Raw genomic sequence first — 17,906 nt, 5'->3', positions numbered from 1 at the left:
GTCTGTTTCTTTTTAGTTCCTTTTTTTTATCATCTTCCAGATAAAGAAATCCAATTTTCAAAATTCGAAAGCGGTAAATGCGCAATATGTGACTCACCTGACGAGGTGTTTAAATAAAAAATATTTTTTTAAAATAAAAATAATCCTTAGATATTTGTTGTAAATCTTTCACTAAAAGTAAGAGGAGAATTTTAAAGTTAAATTATTTCTAATTATAGTAAGATAATATTTTTTTTAAGATAATATTTTTTTTAGAATGGACTAAAAAAAAGATGCCAACATAAAAGGAGAAAGAAAGATAAAAATTATGAAAAAATATAAAAATATTTATAAATTATATCAAAATAAATACGTTCATGTATAAAATAATTTTTAAAAGTTATATATATAATGTCGGGTTGCTTTAGTTTCGGATTAATTTTTTTTAATTAAAATCAAATCAAACCAACTCAAGTATAGCCGGATTTTTTTCGAAATAGCAAATCAAATCAAACCCTTAGTTAGTTTTCTTTTTCAATTTGCGGTTTAATTTGATTTTCGATTCAATTTTATACTCTCCTAAATAAAAATGACAAGTTAATAAGAATGTATAAGCGAATTTGGATTGACTCAAAAATTGGTTAAATCAATTTTTAAATTATTTTTTAATTTTTGAAAATGTTTGACAAATAAAAAAGTATTTAAAATATATAAAAAGAAGTTAAAAGTTAAAAAATTCTCCCCCTTACTTTCTCTGGGACTTTAAAGTCATATTTTTTGTTTAAAAGTTAATTTTTTTTAAGTTAATCCAAACGGCTCTTTAATATATTGTTTATCTCATACTCACTTTCTTTTTCTTTCGTAATCATCTTGAGACTCCGATTAATTAAAATCATGCGGTAAGATCCATTATTAATTAAAAAAATCAAAATTTTTAAATTCAAATCCAAGATCTTTAGTTCCACCAAATTGGTCAATGATATATACCCAAACTATAAATCTATAATGTAAATATTAGGGTGCTAAAACAAAGTACTACACTAGAAGATAGAAATTATAAAAGCAAATCCTATAGGCACGAAAGTCGGTAGACTAGTAAGAGATTATCTTGTAAATAAAATTCATCTGCAAAAGTTATTTTCCTAATATAGAGGATTCAAGGGGAAAAAATACTTTAAAATAGAATAAAGTATATATTTCTACTTTTTTGTAGTAGAACTTTAGCGCTACTTCAAATCCTCCTTATATGAATTACAAACAATTTAATCTCGAATTTACTGGAATCTTATTCTTGCCACTTCTATTGTTTTATGTGTGATTTTAAAACTTTTTTTTAGTCGCAATACATGGATTGTAAATCGAAGACGTGAACATTTTTAATTTTATCATGTCTTTATCTGGGAAGTACGAATATTCCAATTTAATTCCAAGCTGTACACGTCTCTTCCCATATCTACCACAAGTCTAAAGGTCCAATCCAATTTAGGTGACATTTATTTATTGGGGGGCCAAATGTGGTGTTTTTTCTTCTTGGTGTTTAATCCAATTTAGGTGACATTTATTTATTGGGGGGCCAAATGTGGTCGTTTTTCTACTTGGTGTTTATTGTCTTCACCTAATTCAGCTGTTTTTGTGATTAGTAATGTTGACACGAAGCGATTTCGATTCTCAGAAATCAGTCCAGAATTCAAAATACATGTGGACTAAATGGAATTAGAAAGGAAGAAGATTGAGAGAAAGAAATCACGGGGAGAAGAAATATTAGAAAACAACTTAAGTTAGACAATATATTAATGTCTTGATATTAGAGGCGAAGCTAAGTGAGAGCCAGAAGTTCATTCAAATCATCTTTGATAATAAATTATATTATATATAAAAAATTAAAATTTAAGTTATTATACTATATATGATGCTTTTTATTTATTTAAGTATTTATTTCTTTATATTTTGAATCGAAAATCTTAACCGACCTGTGTGTCCAATTATAACAGGTTAATTTATTATTTTACCAGATTTTCAAACTAGTAATGTTTACACTGTCAAAACTTTAGAAGAGAGAGTGTCGCGAAAAGATCAGTTTTCAGAAATAATAATAAAGAATATGTTTTTGTGAGTTTTTTTTTACGCTAATATGCATGACATATTCATTATTGAATGTGTTTCTTAAGCTTATTGGAGGTTTTTCAAAAATAATTTTTTTATTTTCAGAAAATAGAAATAAAAATCACGTATATTTCACTTTTTTCAAATTTCACTTATAAAATTACGTAGTACACTTGATGGATACGTATTAAATTATACAATTAAATTAGCCACGAGAAAATAATTTGACAAAACCTACATGATATAGATTAAACTATATTTCTAAGAGTGTTAACATGTCAAGATTGTCAAGATAGTTCATCTAAGATCTCTGTCATTTTCAAAGATTTTGTAAAGGAAAGATAAAAAAAAATTGTCATCATTTTAACCCGTGAAAGGTGCAAAATGATATATTGAAAATTCTTTATTAAAGTGATCCAAGAGTGAAAATAAAAATCTCATTTTTTCTTTATTAAATATTATAGCTTTAATTAGTTAGTTTAGGATATGGGCATCCGTCGACTCTGCTTTCAATCCTTTCATTACCATATTAGCCGCCATTAAAAAACCGAAAAAACTAAAAAGAGTTGTTAATTGTGGCTAGAAAGTCTCGACTTAAAGTTAATTACTGTACATTAAATGTCGACTATGTGCCTATCACACACATTTAGATGTCCATCATAACACGATAATATTTTCTTTCCCATCAAATATTCAATACTCGTTTACCGACATAATAGTAACTCTACTTGAATATGACTTGTTCTGTACCATTATATCCTTGATAAGAACTTATCTAAATGTGAGAATTGAACTTGATAACGCCTAATTAAATTTTATGTCAAATCAAATAATATCATATAAATTAAAACAAAAGAAATAATAATCTAAAATAACTTTTACTTTAGGATACCTCATTACCTGACATTTTTAAAGATGAATATTTTGTCCAATTAATGCATTATGAATCAAAACTTGTTTAAGATATTGAGGATTCACAAAGGTTGAAAATCTTTATCCCAAGCATATTTTTTTTTGTTTAAAAAAAACAGAATAATGAAGAGCTGATTTTTCTAGAAGAAAAAACAGGTAAGGATGGATCAAAGTACGAAAAAATTAATTCACAGTCATTTAAAATTTGTGAAGTTGTCAATGAATTGTACAATTAAGGTTGTTGGTAACTTGATATCACATGACTATCAGTACTGTATACAGTCACAAGGTTGGCAAGAGGTAATTGTAATTCAATTAAAAATTAATACCACATTAAAGAAAGTCAGCCCTAATTCACAAATTAAAAAATAATAATATGGAAGTGGTCCGTGAAGCATCTTCAAGAGCTACTAATTAACATGCTAACTAAGACAACTAATTAACATTTAATCACTTCCACACTAATTGAATGATATAATATAGGCCCACTATTTTATTTAATTTCCTCCTTTTGTCTCTTTTTTTCCTCTCTATAACATAGAACACGTCTAACTAGCCAGTTGTAGGACTGTTCTTGCATGATTATATACTTATAAAAACCCAACTCATGCCTTTACCATAACTCGAGCTTAATTAGCCATTCTTCTCTTCTCTTCTCTTCTCTTCTTTCTATCTACTTAGCCAAAATCAAAGAATTAGAGAACCATGAAGGTCAAAATAGAAAGTTCAAAAATCATTAAGCCTTTCTATGAAGACAACATTATCCCTCCTACTAAAAACTATATTCCCCTTAGTGTCTTTGATAAAGTTACTTATGAGGCCCAAATTGCTGTCATCTATGCCTATCGCCCTCCCACTCCACCAAACGTTGCGATTCAATTGGGGCTACAAAAGGCGCTAGCGATTTACAGGGAGTGGGCAGGGCGATTAGGTAAAGACCAACATGAAAATCCAGTAATTTTACTCAATGATGAGGGTGTTCGATTCGTTGAGGCATCAGCCGATAGCACTCTTGATAAAGTAATGCCCTTTAAGCCTTCGGCTTCTTTGCTTAACCTACATCCTAGCTTGAATAATGTGGTCGAATTGGTGCAAGTTCAAGTCACAAGATTTACTTGTGGCTCCTTGGTGGTTGGTTTTACCGCGCACCATACTGTGGCGGATGGCCATTCCACTAGCAACTTTTTAGTTGCATGGGGTCAAGCCTGTCGAGGACTTGACATTAATCCACTTCCTTTACATGATCGTACAATTTTCAACCCTCGAAATCCTCCTCTCATCGAGTATGAGCATAAAGGGGCGGAGTTTATGTCAAAATTAGTCAAAAAGGAAAATTCACTCAATGAAAGTACTAATCATGAAACGGAAGATATAGTAGTGCACAAAGTCCATTTCACCGTGGAGTTTCTAGCGAAACTCAAGGCAAAAGCGTCTTTGATGAATAACAATAACAATAATAAATCTTATAGCACATTTGAGAGCCTCGTTGCACATTTATGGAGGGTCATCACTAAAGCTCGGGGCCTAAATGGTTTCGAGACCACTCATATAAGAATCTCAGTCAATGGTAGAACAAGGTTGAACCCTAAAGTACCTAATGAGTACTTTGGAAACTTAGTACTTTGGGCATTCCCAACATCAAAAGTGAAGGATCTTCTAAGAGAGCCTCTTCCTTATGCAACAAAACTCATTCATGAAGCGGTTATAAAAGTAAACAACAACTATTTCAGATCGTTCATCGACTTTGCTAATCACAAAAAAGAAGAAGATGATCTCATCCCGACAGCAGACATGAACAAGCACATATTATGTCCTGATCTCGAAGTTGATAGTTGGTTAAGGTTTCCATTCTACGACTTAGATTTTGGAACCGGGTGTCCGTACATGTTCATGCCTTCATATTTCCCAACAGAAGGCATGATGTTTCTTCTACCATCCTTCATTGGAGATGGAAGCATTGATGTTTTCATTCCTTTGTTTCAAGACTACTTGTCAACCTTCAAGAAAATTTGCTATTCTTTGGACTTGCTTGAGAATTAATTACTCAATAATATGAAAAATTATTTGTAGCCTTCTCCTTTTATTTTTATTCCATTTTAATATATGTTTTTTAAATTTCAATCTTTTATTTCCTCCTTATTGCTAAGCGCAAGGGAGGGTGGGAAACATATTAATATATATGTTGTTGGATATATTGTTGAAGAGTTAATTTTCTCTCTAGCTTTCGTTCTTTCGAAGAATTTAATTTTTATGTATATTCAGTGTAAGTGAGGTTTATGGAGAAAAATTATTCCTATATTTGAAGGTAGTGGCGAAGCCAAAATTTTGACTAAGATCTGTCAAAATATCTAGAACTTCAAATCACTAAGAAGTCAAGAAGTGTCATAATATATATATAAAAAAATAATTTATCTAGTAATTTTTCGATGAAGCGACACTCCTCATGTATGTATGTGTCTCCGCCACTGTTTGAAGGGTAGGAGTGTTTTCTATACTCTTCGCTCAAAAGAGGAACTTAATTTTTCATGAAATAAATAAGTTTTAAAAAGACAAGTAGTAGTTCATTTTTGTATCGAGCATCTCTGTTTTTATTTTTCTGCATCTCTGTTTTTTCTTTTTTCTGCCCCCAACCACTTCTCTGTCTTTTTATATTATTTAAATTAAGGAGATAATTGATAAATTTATGATTTGGTAAAGCTGAAGCTTGTCACGTATCTGCAGAAGGTTATATGGTCTAGAATTCTGCCACCTGTGAAAGAAAAGTTGCGAAAGATGTTAAGAATGGAATGGTTTTCTCTTCCCCAGATATGCCTTTAATAAGTCCTTGCATGAATCAAGTTCTTCGATACGATCATCCCGGGTTAATCATAGATTTACTATGTTTTTTTTTTCTTTTATCTTATTTCCGATTCCAAATTTTGGAAGCGTTATATTGAGTCACTCAAAAAGTAAAATCAGCAGCTCATCTCATGTTTTAGGAACCAAATGAGGAATCACACGTTGTTCAATTGGGCAAGCCAGAGCAAGATAGACTGCAATGCATAATAAATTTATATATTGTATTGGCCATGTTATGAATATTGTTTTCAACCTAAATTAGCGGATGGTTGAACTCTGGAAGTTTGTAAATTGATGAAGGAGCTATAATATTAGTTACTATTAGACTGAATTCAATAACTTTTATTTAGACTTTATATTTAGATTAGAGTATTTATTTAATTAATCATTTATGCTTATCCAATATAAGGGTGTGGATTATGAAAGAAATTGTTTTGCATACGAAAATATATAAAAGATATTATTTTTAATATATTTGTATATAATCTAAACAATCAATGTGGATGTTAGAACTTATTTTCCCTAAAAAAAAATATTTTGTGATTTTTTCAGAAACTTGTTTTACTAAAAAAATATTGAAAAGGATTAAAAATGTCAGCACTTAATAGTTTGATAAAAAAAATGACTTTATTATTACTTAATGGGTCAAAATATCTTTTTTTCAACTAAATATATTCCTTTTATCCCCGAATGATGATTTGTTTAATTAAAAAATATTTATCCTACTTTAATTTAGAAAAAAATACCAAATAAATTTTTTTTCTATTTTATTAAATTTTTTTAGCATTATCTAAATAAAAAATTAAAGATGGGATTACTATAATCTTATATATGTAACCTATATTATTTGTTGAAAAGGTGCATGGATACATTTTATTTTAATTGTTAAAATGAGATTAAAAAGAAAAAAAGATTGTTTTCTACTATTTTATTAGTTGAATTGATTTTAAAAGAAAAGAAACAAGAATAAAGTTCTTTTAGATTAATACTTTTATTAGAATAGAATATGTTTAAAAAGAAAAAAAATCCTAATACGTGTATTATGAAAAAACAATTTTGACCCATTAATAAAAAAACCATTTTTAATCAAACTAGTAGAAATAGCCGATGTTTTTGAATCAACTATTGATGATAGAGACATTTTCTGATCAAATCATTAATATGAGGGAATTTATTATCCTTTGCAAAAAAGATATTTTTCAATTTTTTTAATGAATCAAAACTGAAAAAATTAGAAAATATTTTATATTTTCTTCCTGCATACCGAACACACCCTTAATAATCTAACATGTTTTGTACTACCTCATTTAATCTGCTTCCTAAACTGAGGAAATTAAGATATATATTATATATTTTCTAGCGAATAATTTCTGCTAGCTCTAGCAAAATTAATATAATTAATACATACATTTTTAAAATCATTGTTGTCGGTCCATTCGATTTTTTTAATTACATGTTGAATTTGTTTGAGGATCAGCCCTTTCACAGAAAGGAAGCAAACAACAAAGAAGAAGAAGAAGAAGATGAAGATGAAGATGCAGAAGAAAGAGAGAGCTGCATTACTTTCAACATTGGGATGAAATGTCCTAAGTCAGTACATTGTACAGTTGTAGCTATATATATAGCTTGATTAGTATCTTAACTATCTAACGAATTGTTAGTTAGTTAGTTCTAACTAAAAGACTGAAAATGACTAAACTACCCCTGCTTCTAACTAATTATTCTAACTTCTTTAACTATCTTCTTATGTCTCAACACTCCCCTTCAAGCTAGGAGGTGCAAAAATGTTCAAAACTCGTAGCTTGGATAGAAGATGCTCATGTTGAACTCTAGACAGCCCTTTGGTTAATATATCTGCAGGTTGTTCTTGAGTTGGTAGGTAGTTTACTTTGATCAAGCCTTGTTGCAACTTTTCTCTAATGAAGTGACAATCTATTTCTATATGGTTTGTTCTTTCGTGATATACTGGATTTGCTGCAATCTGAACTCCTTGATACTATGGTCTGTTTCTTGGCCTTCCATGATATCAAGGACTTTCCCATCTTGATCATGTAGCCAGTGACTGACTTTCTGGTGAGTGGGCAAGCAGCCTAATCTGCATCACAAAATGCACCGACCTGCCTGTCTGAGTGGCTGGACAGTAATATACCTTGTCCAGGTTGCCTCTTTAAGTACTTGACTACTCTTAGTACGGCCTTCATGTGAGACTTTTTTGGCTAGTTTAGAAACTGACTCAATGTCTGAGTACTGAAGGAGATATCTGGTCTTGTCATATTGAGATACAGTAGCTTACCTATGAGCTTCTGATATGCAGCTTGATCTATCAGAGGATCTTCTAACTCTTTTTGCTTCTTGTTCACATGATCATCATACTACCTTGATATGAGCTTGATGTTGGCATCTATAGGTGTTCCTGCTGGCTTGGCTGCAGTCATCCCTACCTCTGCTATAAGTTCAAGAGTATACTTCCTCTGATGCATAAGTATCCCTTCTGTAGATCTTGTAAATTCAATCCCCAAGAAATATTTGGGCTCCCCTAAGTCTTTCATCTTGAATGCTCTTTGTAAAGCTTTCTTTGTTTCTTCTATCAACTTCAGGTTGATGCTAGTTATTAACATATCATCTACATATACAAGTACAATTACAATATCTTCTGCTGATTTATTGATGAATAAGGAGTAATCATATTGACTTTGTTTAAACTTGAGAGAAATGATAGCCTCTGTAAGTTTGTGATTCCATTGCCTTGGAGCATACTTAAGTCCATAGAGAGACTTTGTCAGTCTACACACCTTCTCTCCTTGACTGACAAACCCTTGAAAAAGTTGCATATATATCTCATCCTCCAGGTCTCCATGTAGAAAGGCATTGTAGACATCCATTTGATGAATGTGCCATTTCTTTGAAGCTGCAATAGAGAGAACAGATCTTACTGTAACCATCTTCACAACTGGACAGAAGATTTCTTTGTAGTCAATTCCTTGTTGTTGACTATATACCTTTGCAACTAATATAGCTTTAAACATCTCTATTTCTCTTGTGGATTTGTATTTGACTTTATAAATCCATCTGCAACCAATAAGCTTCTTCCCAGCAGGTAAGGATATGATCTCCCAGGTATGATTTCTTTCTAAGGCCTAGATCTCTGCCTGCATAGCTTCAACCCATCTTGGATCCTTGATTGCTTCTGCATAGCTTGTAGGTTCTATCACAGTTAAGGTAGCAGCAATAAAACACTGATAAGTGGGTGAGAGATGAGAATAACTCACATAGTTGGTCAAGGGATACTGGACATCCTGCTTAACATTCAGGGAAACAAAATCCTTCAGCCATATAGGAGGCTGTTTAGATTTTGTAGATCTTCTAATAACAGTAAGACCTTCTGTATGGGATACCTCAGAGCCACTTGCATCAATATATAGTTATATATGTATCTCAGGTTGTTGCACACATACTTGCTCACCACCACCTAGATCCACACATGTATCTACCCCCTCTGACATCACTGATGGAACATTACTTGGGACTATTAATGGAGCTAGTTGATGAAGCTCTTGATCTGTCTCATCTAACCCTTCCAGGTTGTCTACAAATAGCTGCTGTTGAGCAGAACTGTTATCCTTGGCAAAAGCAAATATGTCTTCTCTAAAGCTAACATCTCTGCTGGCAAAGAAGGAGCTGTTGTGCAAATCAAACAAAATACACCCTTTATGCACTTTAGAGTATCCCATGTGAAAGTTGACTTTGATCTGGGCATGAGTTTATCATGTTCAATGAGATTCTTTGCAAGGGCTAGACAGTCAATTGTTTTCAAATGAGATAACACTGGTTTTCTATCATAAAGTCTTTCATAAGGAGTTTGAAACTCAAGCACACTACTAGGGAGTCTGTTAATGAGATAAGCAGCAGCTAGTACACAGTGACCCCAAAACCTGATAGGTATTTTAGCTTGAAATCTTAAGGCTCTTGTTACTTCTGGCAGATGTCTATGTTTTCTCTCAGCCACACCATTTTGTTGAGGAGTGTAAGGACAAGATATTTGATGTATAATACCCAATGCTTTGAACATACTATCATATACTGAGTTAAAAAAACTCAGTACTATTATCAGATCTTAGGACCTTGACCACTTTGCCAAACTGATTCTTAGCATACTACAGGAATAATTTAAGAGACACACACACATCTGATTTTTGTTTAAGTAAAAATAACCAGGTCATTCTTGAAAAATCATCAACTATTGTGAGAAAGTACTTATTGCCATCAAAGGTAGTTGTATTATTGGGTCCCCAAAGGTCAACATGTATCAAATCAAAATAGCTACTGCTTTTGATGATGCTAAAAGGAAAAATAGGTATGATTTGCTTTGCAAATGGACATACTAAACACTTAGACACCTTACACATACTGACTTTATTCATAGTAAACATCTTAGTAAGTACATCTGAAGATACATGTCCAAGTCTTTGATGCCATAGCTCCACGTCTGAATCCTTGCCTATTAAGTGAGCAGTATCAACAGTATGAATAGAATCCTTAGTATTACTTGTATTGCATTGAGTTAATTGTCTCCACAACAGATATATGCCTTCCTCTTCTCTACCAACTTCCTTCACCTCTCTAGTGTAAAGCTCCTGGAAAACACAGAAATTAGAAAAAAGAAGACTGAGCAACCTAATTCCTTGGTTATTTTCCTGACAGATATTAAGTTATACTTGAACTCTGGTATATGAAACACCTTAGTTATCACACTTCTAGATGATAAACTACAAGAACCAATATGAGTTACTTGTGTGGTACGACAATTTGGTAGACATACATCCTTAGGAGCGTCAAGCTTTAGCACAGAGTCCTTTAGTAGCATCTCCAACTTAGAAATCATATGGTTTGTTGCACCTGTATCTACAATCCACATATCACTATTTTCAGTTACAAATAAGGATTTACCTGCAGTGTTTGCCTTATTGCAATCAGGTGTAGTAGCTCTTGAGCCTGACTGTTGACTCATCATCTTGAGAATTTGTTCATATTGATCTTTTGTGAATATATAACCCTGAAGTAATTGCTTGACATATTTCTCAGCTTGACTTACAGTCTTGTTGGAAGTAGAAGCTTCGGCTGATATTTTGTCTATAGTGTGTTGTGATGTGATATTTCTGCCCCACACTGATTCATCAGTCACATTTGTGTTCAAACCATAAGAGAAATTAGTCTGAACTGATTGCTGAGGTTGACTAGTAAAGCCAGTAGTATCAGCATAGGCAGTGTTTGCACTTTGTACCTTTCTTTTGGACTTGAAATTTGGTGGATACCCAACAACCTCGTAGCAAGACTCTTTGGTATGACCTCTACACTTACAGAAGTCACAAATTAAAAGTGTATTCTTGTTGGATCTATTACTGACACCTGAACTACTTCCAACTCTAAAGTACATAGCAACTGAATCTAGGATGGATGAATGTAGTCCTAAATTGTGATACTTGTAACAATAGCCTTTTGATTCTCATCTCCTACTATCATAGCATATGCTTGATTGATGGTTGGTAGAGGATTTATCATGAGAATTTGACTCCTAGCTTGATGGTATGAGTCATTCAATCCCATTAGAAATTGATACAACTTTTGTCTATTCATGTGAGCTACAAATCCTCTAGATTTTTCACAGTTGCAGCAGGGTAAGGGCACTAACACTTCAAACTCATCCCACAAGGCTTTCAGCTTCGTATAATATAATGATATAGAAGTTGTTCCTTGTTGTAAAATGGCTATTTCTTTGTGTAAACTGTAAGTTCTTGATCCATCAACTCTATCAAACCTTTCTTGCAGGTCAGTCCACACACTCGATGCACTTGAAGCAAATGCAATTCCACTAATCAAGCTCTTCGAAACTAAGTTCATTAGTCATGATAGCACAATCGCATTTACCTTTTCCCATTGGCTCCATAGTTCTTCACTATACATTTTCTTCCTGCATGTTCCATCCACTAGCCCTAACTTGTTTCCTACTAACAGAGCTAGTTTTATTGATCGATTTCATAAGGTATAGTTTTCAACACCTTGTAGTTGAAATGAAATAATGCTAATTCCACTCACATCTGTAGGGCTAAGAAATAGAGGATGATTATAGTCAATATCTTGCCCATTGCTACTCTCAGAACTTGCAGAAACAGGTATACCAACTCGTTGAACATTGAAGTGAGTCTGATTGAGATTCTGAACTAGATCTGTGGCTTTACCTGCCATTTCTTCAACCTTTTTGAAATTTTATTGCGGAAGTCACTGTTGATTGCAGTTTTAGCTTCTATGGAGCTTAGATCTGCAGAACAAGCTAGGAAATTGGATGAATCTTTGACTCTGATCTCGAGTCTTTGACTCAAATACGAGAAATTTTCACAGTAATCACTGATGATGGTGGCTCTGATATCATGAACTTGTTTGAGGATCAGCCCTTTCACAGAAAGGAAGCAAACAACAAAGAAGAAGAAGATGAAGATGCAGAAGAAAGAGAGAGCTGCGTTACTTTCAACATTGGGCTGAAATGCCCTAAGTCAGTACATTGTACAATTGTAGCTATATATATAGCTGGATTAGTAGTTTAACTATCTAACTAATTGTTAGTTAGTTAGTTCTAACTAAAAGACTGAAAATGACTAAACTACCCTGCTTCTAACTAATTATTCTAACTTCTTTAACTGTCTTCTTATGTCTCAACACATGTACACGCGTGTTGTGGTCTACGATTGTTTTAATCTAGTTATTGTTTAATTGTGATTTAACTGTGGAACATGCGTAGTCAACTATGCTAATAAAGATATTAATTAATTCAAACTACAGATGGTACGGTTCTAACTACTTCAAGATGCTCTTCAATAATGTATTTACGTACTGCTATATTTTATTGTACTTGCCTTATCTTGTTTGAATTAATACTGAGATTTGGCTTTGGAAATAATAGGATTTGTTGGAATTTAGTTGGATAATCACATGTATGTTAGTTTAAATTTCAAGATCTCTAATTATATATATCGGTCCTGAAATTTAGGCAAATTTTATTAATGGATAAGCTAGGAAATATGAGTAAACACCTCATCTCATACATCATTCTGTTTAACCTTTGTTCATAATTCTAGTGGAGACGAAAAATATATCATAAAATAGAACATAATTCAACTTATTAAACGAACAAATTCTAAAATAAAATAAAATTGAGCTTTTATTTTAAAAGGGCCAATTCTCCCAAAAGCATCGGAGGGAGTAATTAGATATGACATGGTGCATCTTGAGCTTATCAGTAATATGACAATAGATAAAAGGGTTTGGAGGTCATAGATTAGGATAAAAAATTAGTCGGTAGTTGAGCATTATCGCTCACTTTCATGTGGGATATATAGACTTGGTGGTCGTACTTAGCATGTACCTACCTTTTTACTAGTAATATTAGTACTATTTTCATAGTTTCTTGTTTTTTGATTTTGGTTAACACTTGTATTTTTTGTACTTCAGGTCTTGTATTATTTGGTTGTCATAATTGTTCTATCGTTTGTATGTTGTGCACTGCTCTTCATTTCGCTTTATTTCATTGTTTTGTTATTGCTTTCATTTAGATATTATTTTTTTAAGCTGCTTTGATATGATGTTTTATTTAAGTTGATGGTCCATCGAAATAATATTTCTATCTTTACAAATAAAAGTAAATCTATGTACAATCTACCTTCGTCATATTCCACTTTTGAGGTTTCAATAAGCATGTTATTATTGTTTGTTTTCTTTTCAAGCATGCATATAGTTATACCTATCCCTATAATTTGGCAAAATATGTCGTTTGATAGGAAATATTTAGCTCATCTTGCACATTAATGTTGATATTAGAGGATGGGCTAGTCTCAAATATATAATTTACAATAAATATAGTTATGTTTTATTTATTCAAAAAATAGTCAAAAGTCATAAAAAAATATAAATTGACTATACATTATAATTTGCCAAAAGTCATAAAAAATATATACCGACTATACAATATAGTGTAGCTATGCATGAGCTATACACTGTCAATATAAAAGGATAAACTACTTTATTAGACATACATTCATACAATATATACTAATTGTACCTATACTTTCAAATAATTATATATCTTACCGCTAATTAAGAGTTTTCTACAATATATTGAGGAAGATACACCTAGGTACATTTAGGGAGAGAGGCGAGCGAGATGGAGAAAAAGATAAGTAAGATAGTCATGTATCACAGATACATGTGAATCACACAAGATACACATTAGATATTTGTATGTATCTCGTGTGAAGGAGAGTGATGAGCGAGATGAGAGGGAGATTTGTCTATGTATTTCGAATACATGCGAATCTACTTTGATAAATATTTAGAACAAATTACATCTAATTTTGACCCCATGTATCCCGAGATACATGTATTTGGATGTATCTGGAGTACCTCATCAAAATCTGATAAGATTCGTAATATGTAAACTAGAGTGTATCTAAGTAATTAGCTTCTAAACTAGTGAAATTCTGTAAGTTTCTCATGGTAATAAATGACTTGTTTTTATAAGTGAGTTATTTTTTGTATAAGAAATATAACCTAATGAAAATTTTATCTATTTTGCTATATATTAAAGGGACAATTACAAGACATGCCATTCGGAAAAAGCAATTACAAAAAAAGACCATTCGTTGTATAAACATGTATAGTCAGTGTATATTTCATGTATAGTCAAGCTATATTCAGTTTTTGAGTGTATCATAATGTATATTCAGTGTATAGCTTATATATAAGTAATATATATTGTATAGTCAATGTATACTTTTTATGACTTTTAACAAGATATATATTGTATAGTCACTGTATATTTCCTATGATTTTGACTATTTTTTATGTAAATAAAATATGATTATATCTGTTGTAAATTAATTAATTTATTGTATATATTTGAAATTGTCCCGTTATTAAATCCAATGTGTTAGGCCTTATAAGGCCAAAATAGTGGCTTGAAGGCTGAAGCCACCTATGTAGGATGGAACTCCATTTACTATTGCAACTACACAATGAGTTTGTCACTTTTTTTTCCTTTTATTTTGATTTGTAATTCATCTAAGATGTGATATGCTTTCATTTCTTCAAAATCTTGCCATCTTAAGAACCCGTTAGCCCCTATCTTTAACCCGAACTCATTGGTCCGCCCTCGTTTGTGATATCATAACAAGATTGGAGGTTGACTAATCATTAATCAAGAATGTGATCCCATATTTCCACGTCCCTGGTATTTGTGCACTTCTAGGCTAAATTCGAAAAAAAAATAGTTAGTAGTATATATATATATATATATATGAAACCCCAAATGAACTGTATTTGTTTGGTAGAAAAGAAACATTCATCTAGAAAATAAACATCTTGATTATATTGAAGTTTGTTTGTTACACAGATCTCCACGGAGCACACCACATGCATGAATCATTTATTTTGCAACGCATTATAATTTTTGATTAATAATTAACCATTCCTTTGGTTCCCTCTCGTATGATCAATAGTGTATATCATGTGAAAATCTATTATCAATAATAATGATAACGGAGGAATATATGTGTCATGTTTTCTATTATTTCACTTAAAATACTTCAAATTAATAAGCATTTCACCAATATCTTAAATGCGCGCTAAACTTCAATAATATTTCCTTTGCAACGATCCTCTATATATGATACATAATAATACTTGCCAGAATAATAGTTTATATCATCATCTATTGTAGAGTTGATTTTTTGTGATGAGCAAACAAATTAAACATAACTTAGATGGCTTAATTACAAAATAAATTGTGACAAAGGATCGACATTGCTTACATAAAATCTTGTGTATACCCCCGACCCATCTTATGCAAGATGGAAAATTGCCCTAGACGTATTAAAGAGAACTGGATGTGTAACAGAAGAAATTATTAGATTTGACATCTTTTTAACTTTTATAATGATGCATAACAGAAAAATGTGCTTCAAAAAAGTATATGCCTCAAACAATAATGCACAAAGTGATCTCAACAGAAATAATAGATTTTTTGATTTTGAATTTTGAGAAGTTAGATCAGATTGATACTATTCACTGCAACAACCAACTATCAAAATGGTTAGAGATGAAACTATGACAAAGAATACTAAGGATATAGTGCACAACTAGGAGAGGAAAGATACAGAGCATAAAATAACTTGGGCAAAAAGTCCTATTATGTACATGTGAAATTCCCTATTAAAAGCAACTTATAGTAACACTTCACCTAATATTCAAAGGATTGAAAAAATAATAATCAAAAACTCCCAAATAAACTGAAAGAAAACCTATCTAAACCGACAAAATAGATAGACCTTTTGTTGATTTGGTTTATTTTACAAAGGCGGAACTCATTGGTGACCACCTAAAGTTGGCACCAACTTTTACTTAGACACCTTAACTAAGATTTGTTCATTTTAGACACCTCAAGTAAGGCCAAATGTGTCATTTTGATACTTTTTTGACAATCACCCAAATATATAAAGTGTGTGTAATGCACTCGTCGATGACGTGTCAAAAGTGGCGAATTAAACGAAGACACGTGTCATATATATATATCAAAAATAATTCTTAAATAATGACTTTTGAGTAGAAAAGAATGGTCAATAATTTAATGACATGTGACATTTTTTAATCTAAATAATAATTTTTTAGAAAAAGAAAAATCAGCTTCTATTAACTCCACACCCTCCCAGTGGTCTCTCCAGCACCACCCACCCCTCCCGTCGTCTTCTCCACCAGAGTTCGGTGGAGCATCGGTGCTCTTTGTTGTTGATGTTGCTGTCACCGTTGTTGTTGTTGATGTTGATGTCACCGTTGTTGTTGTTGATGTTGCTGCCGGAGTGCGAGCTTTGCTTGCTAGAGAAGAAAGGATGTTGGTCTGGTGGTCTGATTGGAGAAAACGGGTGGTCTGGTTGTTTGTTTTGCCAGATTTCGATGGTGTCGGGTTGCTCCTGGTCGTTTGGTTTAGTGGCTCGTTGGTGCTGTTGAGGAACGACGAGAGGTGAGATTTGGTTGGAGGCAGGGAAAGGGAAAGACGAGACGAAGGTGGCAAGGCGCGGTGGTTCTGGGAGAAGCAGTGGAGATCTGGTGGTGAGAAATAGTGGGAAAAAAACAACGAAGAGGTCTTTGGTCGGGAGGTGATGGTGTTAGTTTGTGGTCAAAGAAGGTAACAAAACAAAAAAGGTGGTTAAGCTTGAGGAAATCTTGTGGCATTCGAATTCACTTTATATTTGACTTAAATCTATTTTACCATGGATGAAAAATGGTAGCTAGAAAATGGAGAAGAAGAAGAACAAGAAAAAAAATAAGAAGAAAATATTTTTTTTTTAAAAAAGCTCTTCACGCGCTCAAAATGGGTACAACATACGCAATGTGCCAGGTTAGCACAAAGTGTCAAAATGACATATCAGGGCCTTAATTGAGGTGTCTAAAATAAACAAAGCCTAGTTGAGGTATTTAAGTAAAAGTTGGTGCCAACTTTAGGAGGCCACTAATAAATTCCGCCTTTTATAAATTTAACAAATTGATATAATTACTCTATTTTTTTTTTATAGTTAAATCGCGGATGACGCACATTTTCAATATACGTCCAATCGTCACGAGTGGAAAGTCACAACACAAAATCCTACGCCTCACAGTCCTCCCAAGAAATCAAGATTTATGAAAAACACTGTTATTAATACTCCCTCTTTTATACTTTTACTTATCTATAATGAATTTTGCACCATTTTTTTTAGGTAATCCTATCTTGATTAAGAAATATTTCAAATCTTTTTTTCTGTATTCCTTCGAGTCATCACTTCTTTGCTAAAAAAATAAGAAATGAAAGATATATTTTATCATAATATTTATATTAATCAATGTATAGTGTTAATCAACTTGAAAAATAAGTTCTTAATGTTAAAGTCTTAAAGATAACATTTTTTATAAAAAATTCTATTTATAATAAATTTTTAAATAATGAAGTAATGAACTGGGGAGTATAATAAAAACAAAAACTCAGTTGAATCATT

At 32.1% G+C, this 17,906-nt stretch overlaps 1 protein-coding gene across 1 annotated transcript; it reads left to right on the top strand.

Annotated features, from left to right (window-relative positions):
* Nucleotides 1–3,572: 3,572 nt before the first annotated feature.
* LOC129900973 (agmatine hydroxycinnamoyltransferase 1-like) lies at nt 3,573–5,214 on the top strand. Its single transcript, XM_055976078.1, has one exon. The coding sequence runs from the start codon at nt 3,700–3,702 to the stop codon at nt 5,032–5,034; it is 1,335 nt and encodes a 444-aa protein (XP_055832053.1). The 5' UTR covers nt 3,573–3,699; the 3' UTR covers nt 5,035–5,214.
* Nucleotides 5,215–17,906: the final 12,692 nt, after the last annotated feature.

This window comes from Solanum dulcamara, chromosome 8 (assembly GCF_947179165.1).
Source record: "Solanum dulcamara chromosome 8, daSolDulc1.2, whole genome shotgun sequence".
Taxonomy (NCBI): domain Eukaryota; kingdom Viridiplantae; phylum Streptophyta; class Magnoliopsida; order Solanales; family Solanaceae; genus Solanum; species Solanum dulcamara.
The sequence above is the reverse complement of the archived record's forward strand: the minus strand, read 5'-3'. Positions and strand labels throughout refer to the sequence as shown.

Excerpts from the sequence above, each read along its gene's own strand:
- LOC129900973 (XM_055976078.1), top strand. The coding sequence starts at position 3,700 with ATGAAGGTCAAAATAGAAAGTTCAAAAATCATTAAGCCTTTCTATGAA.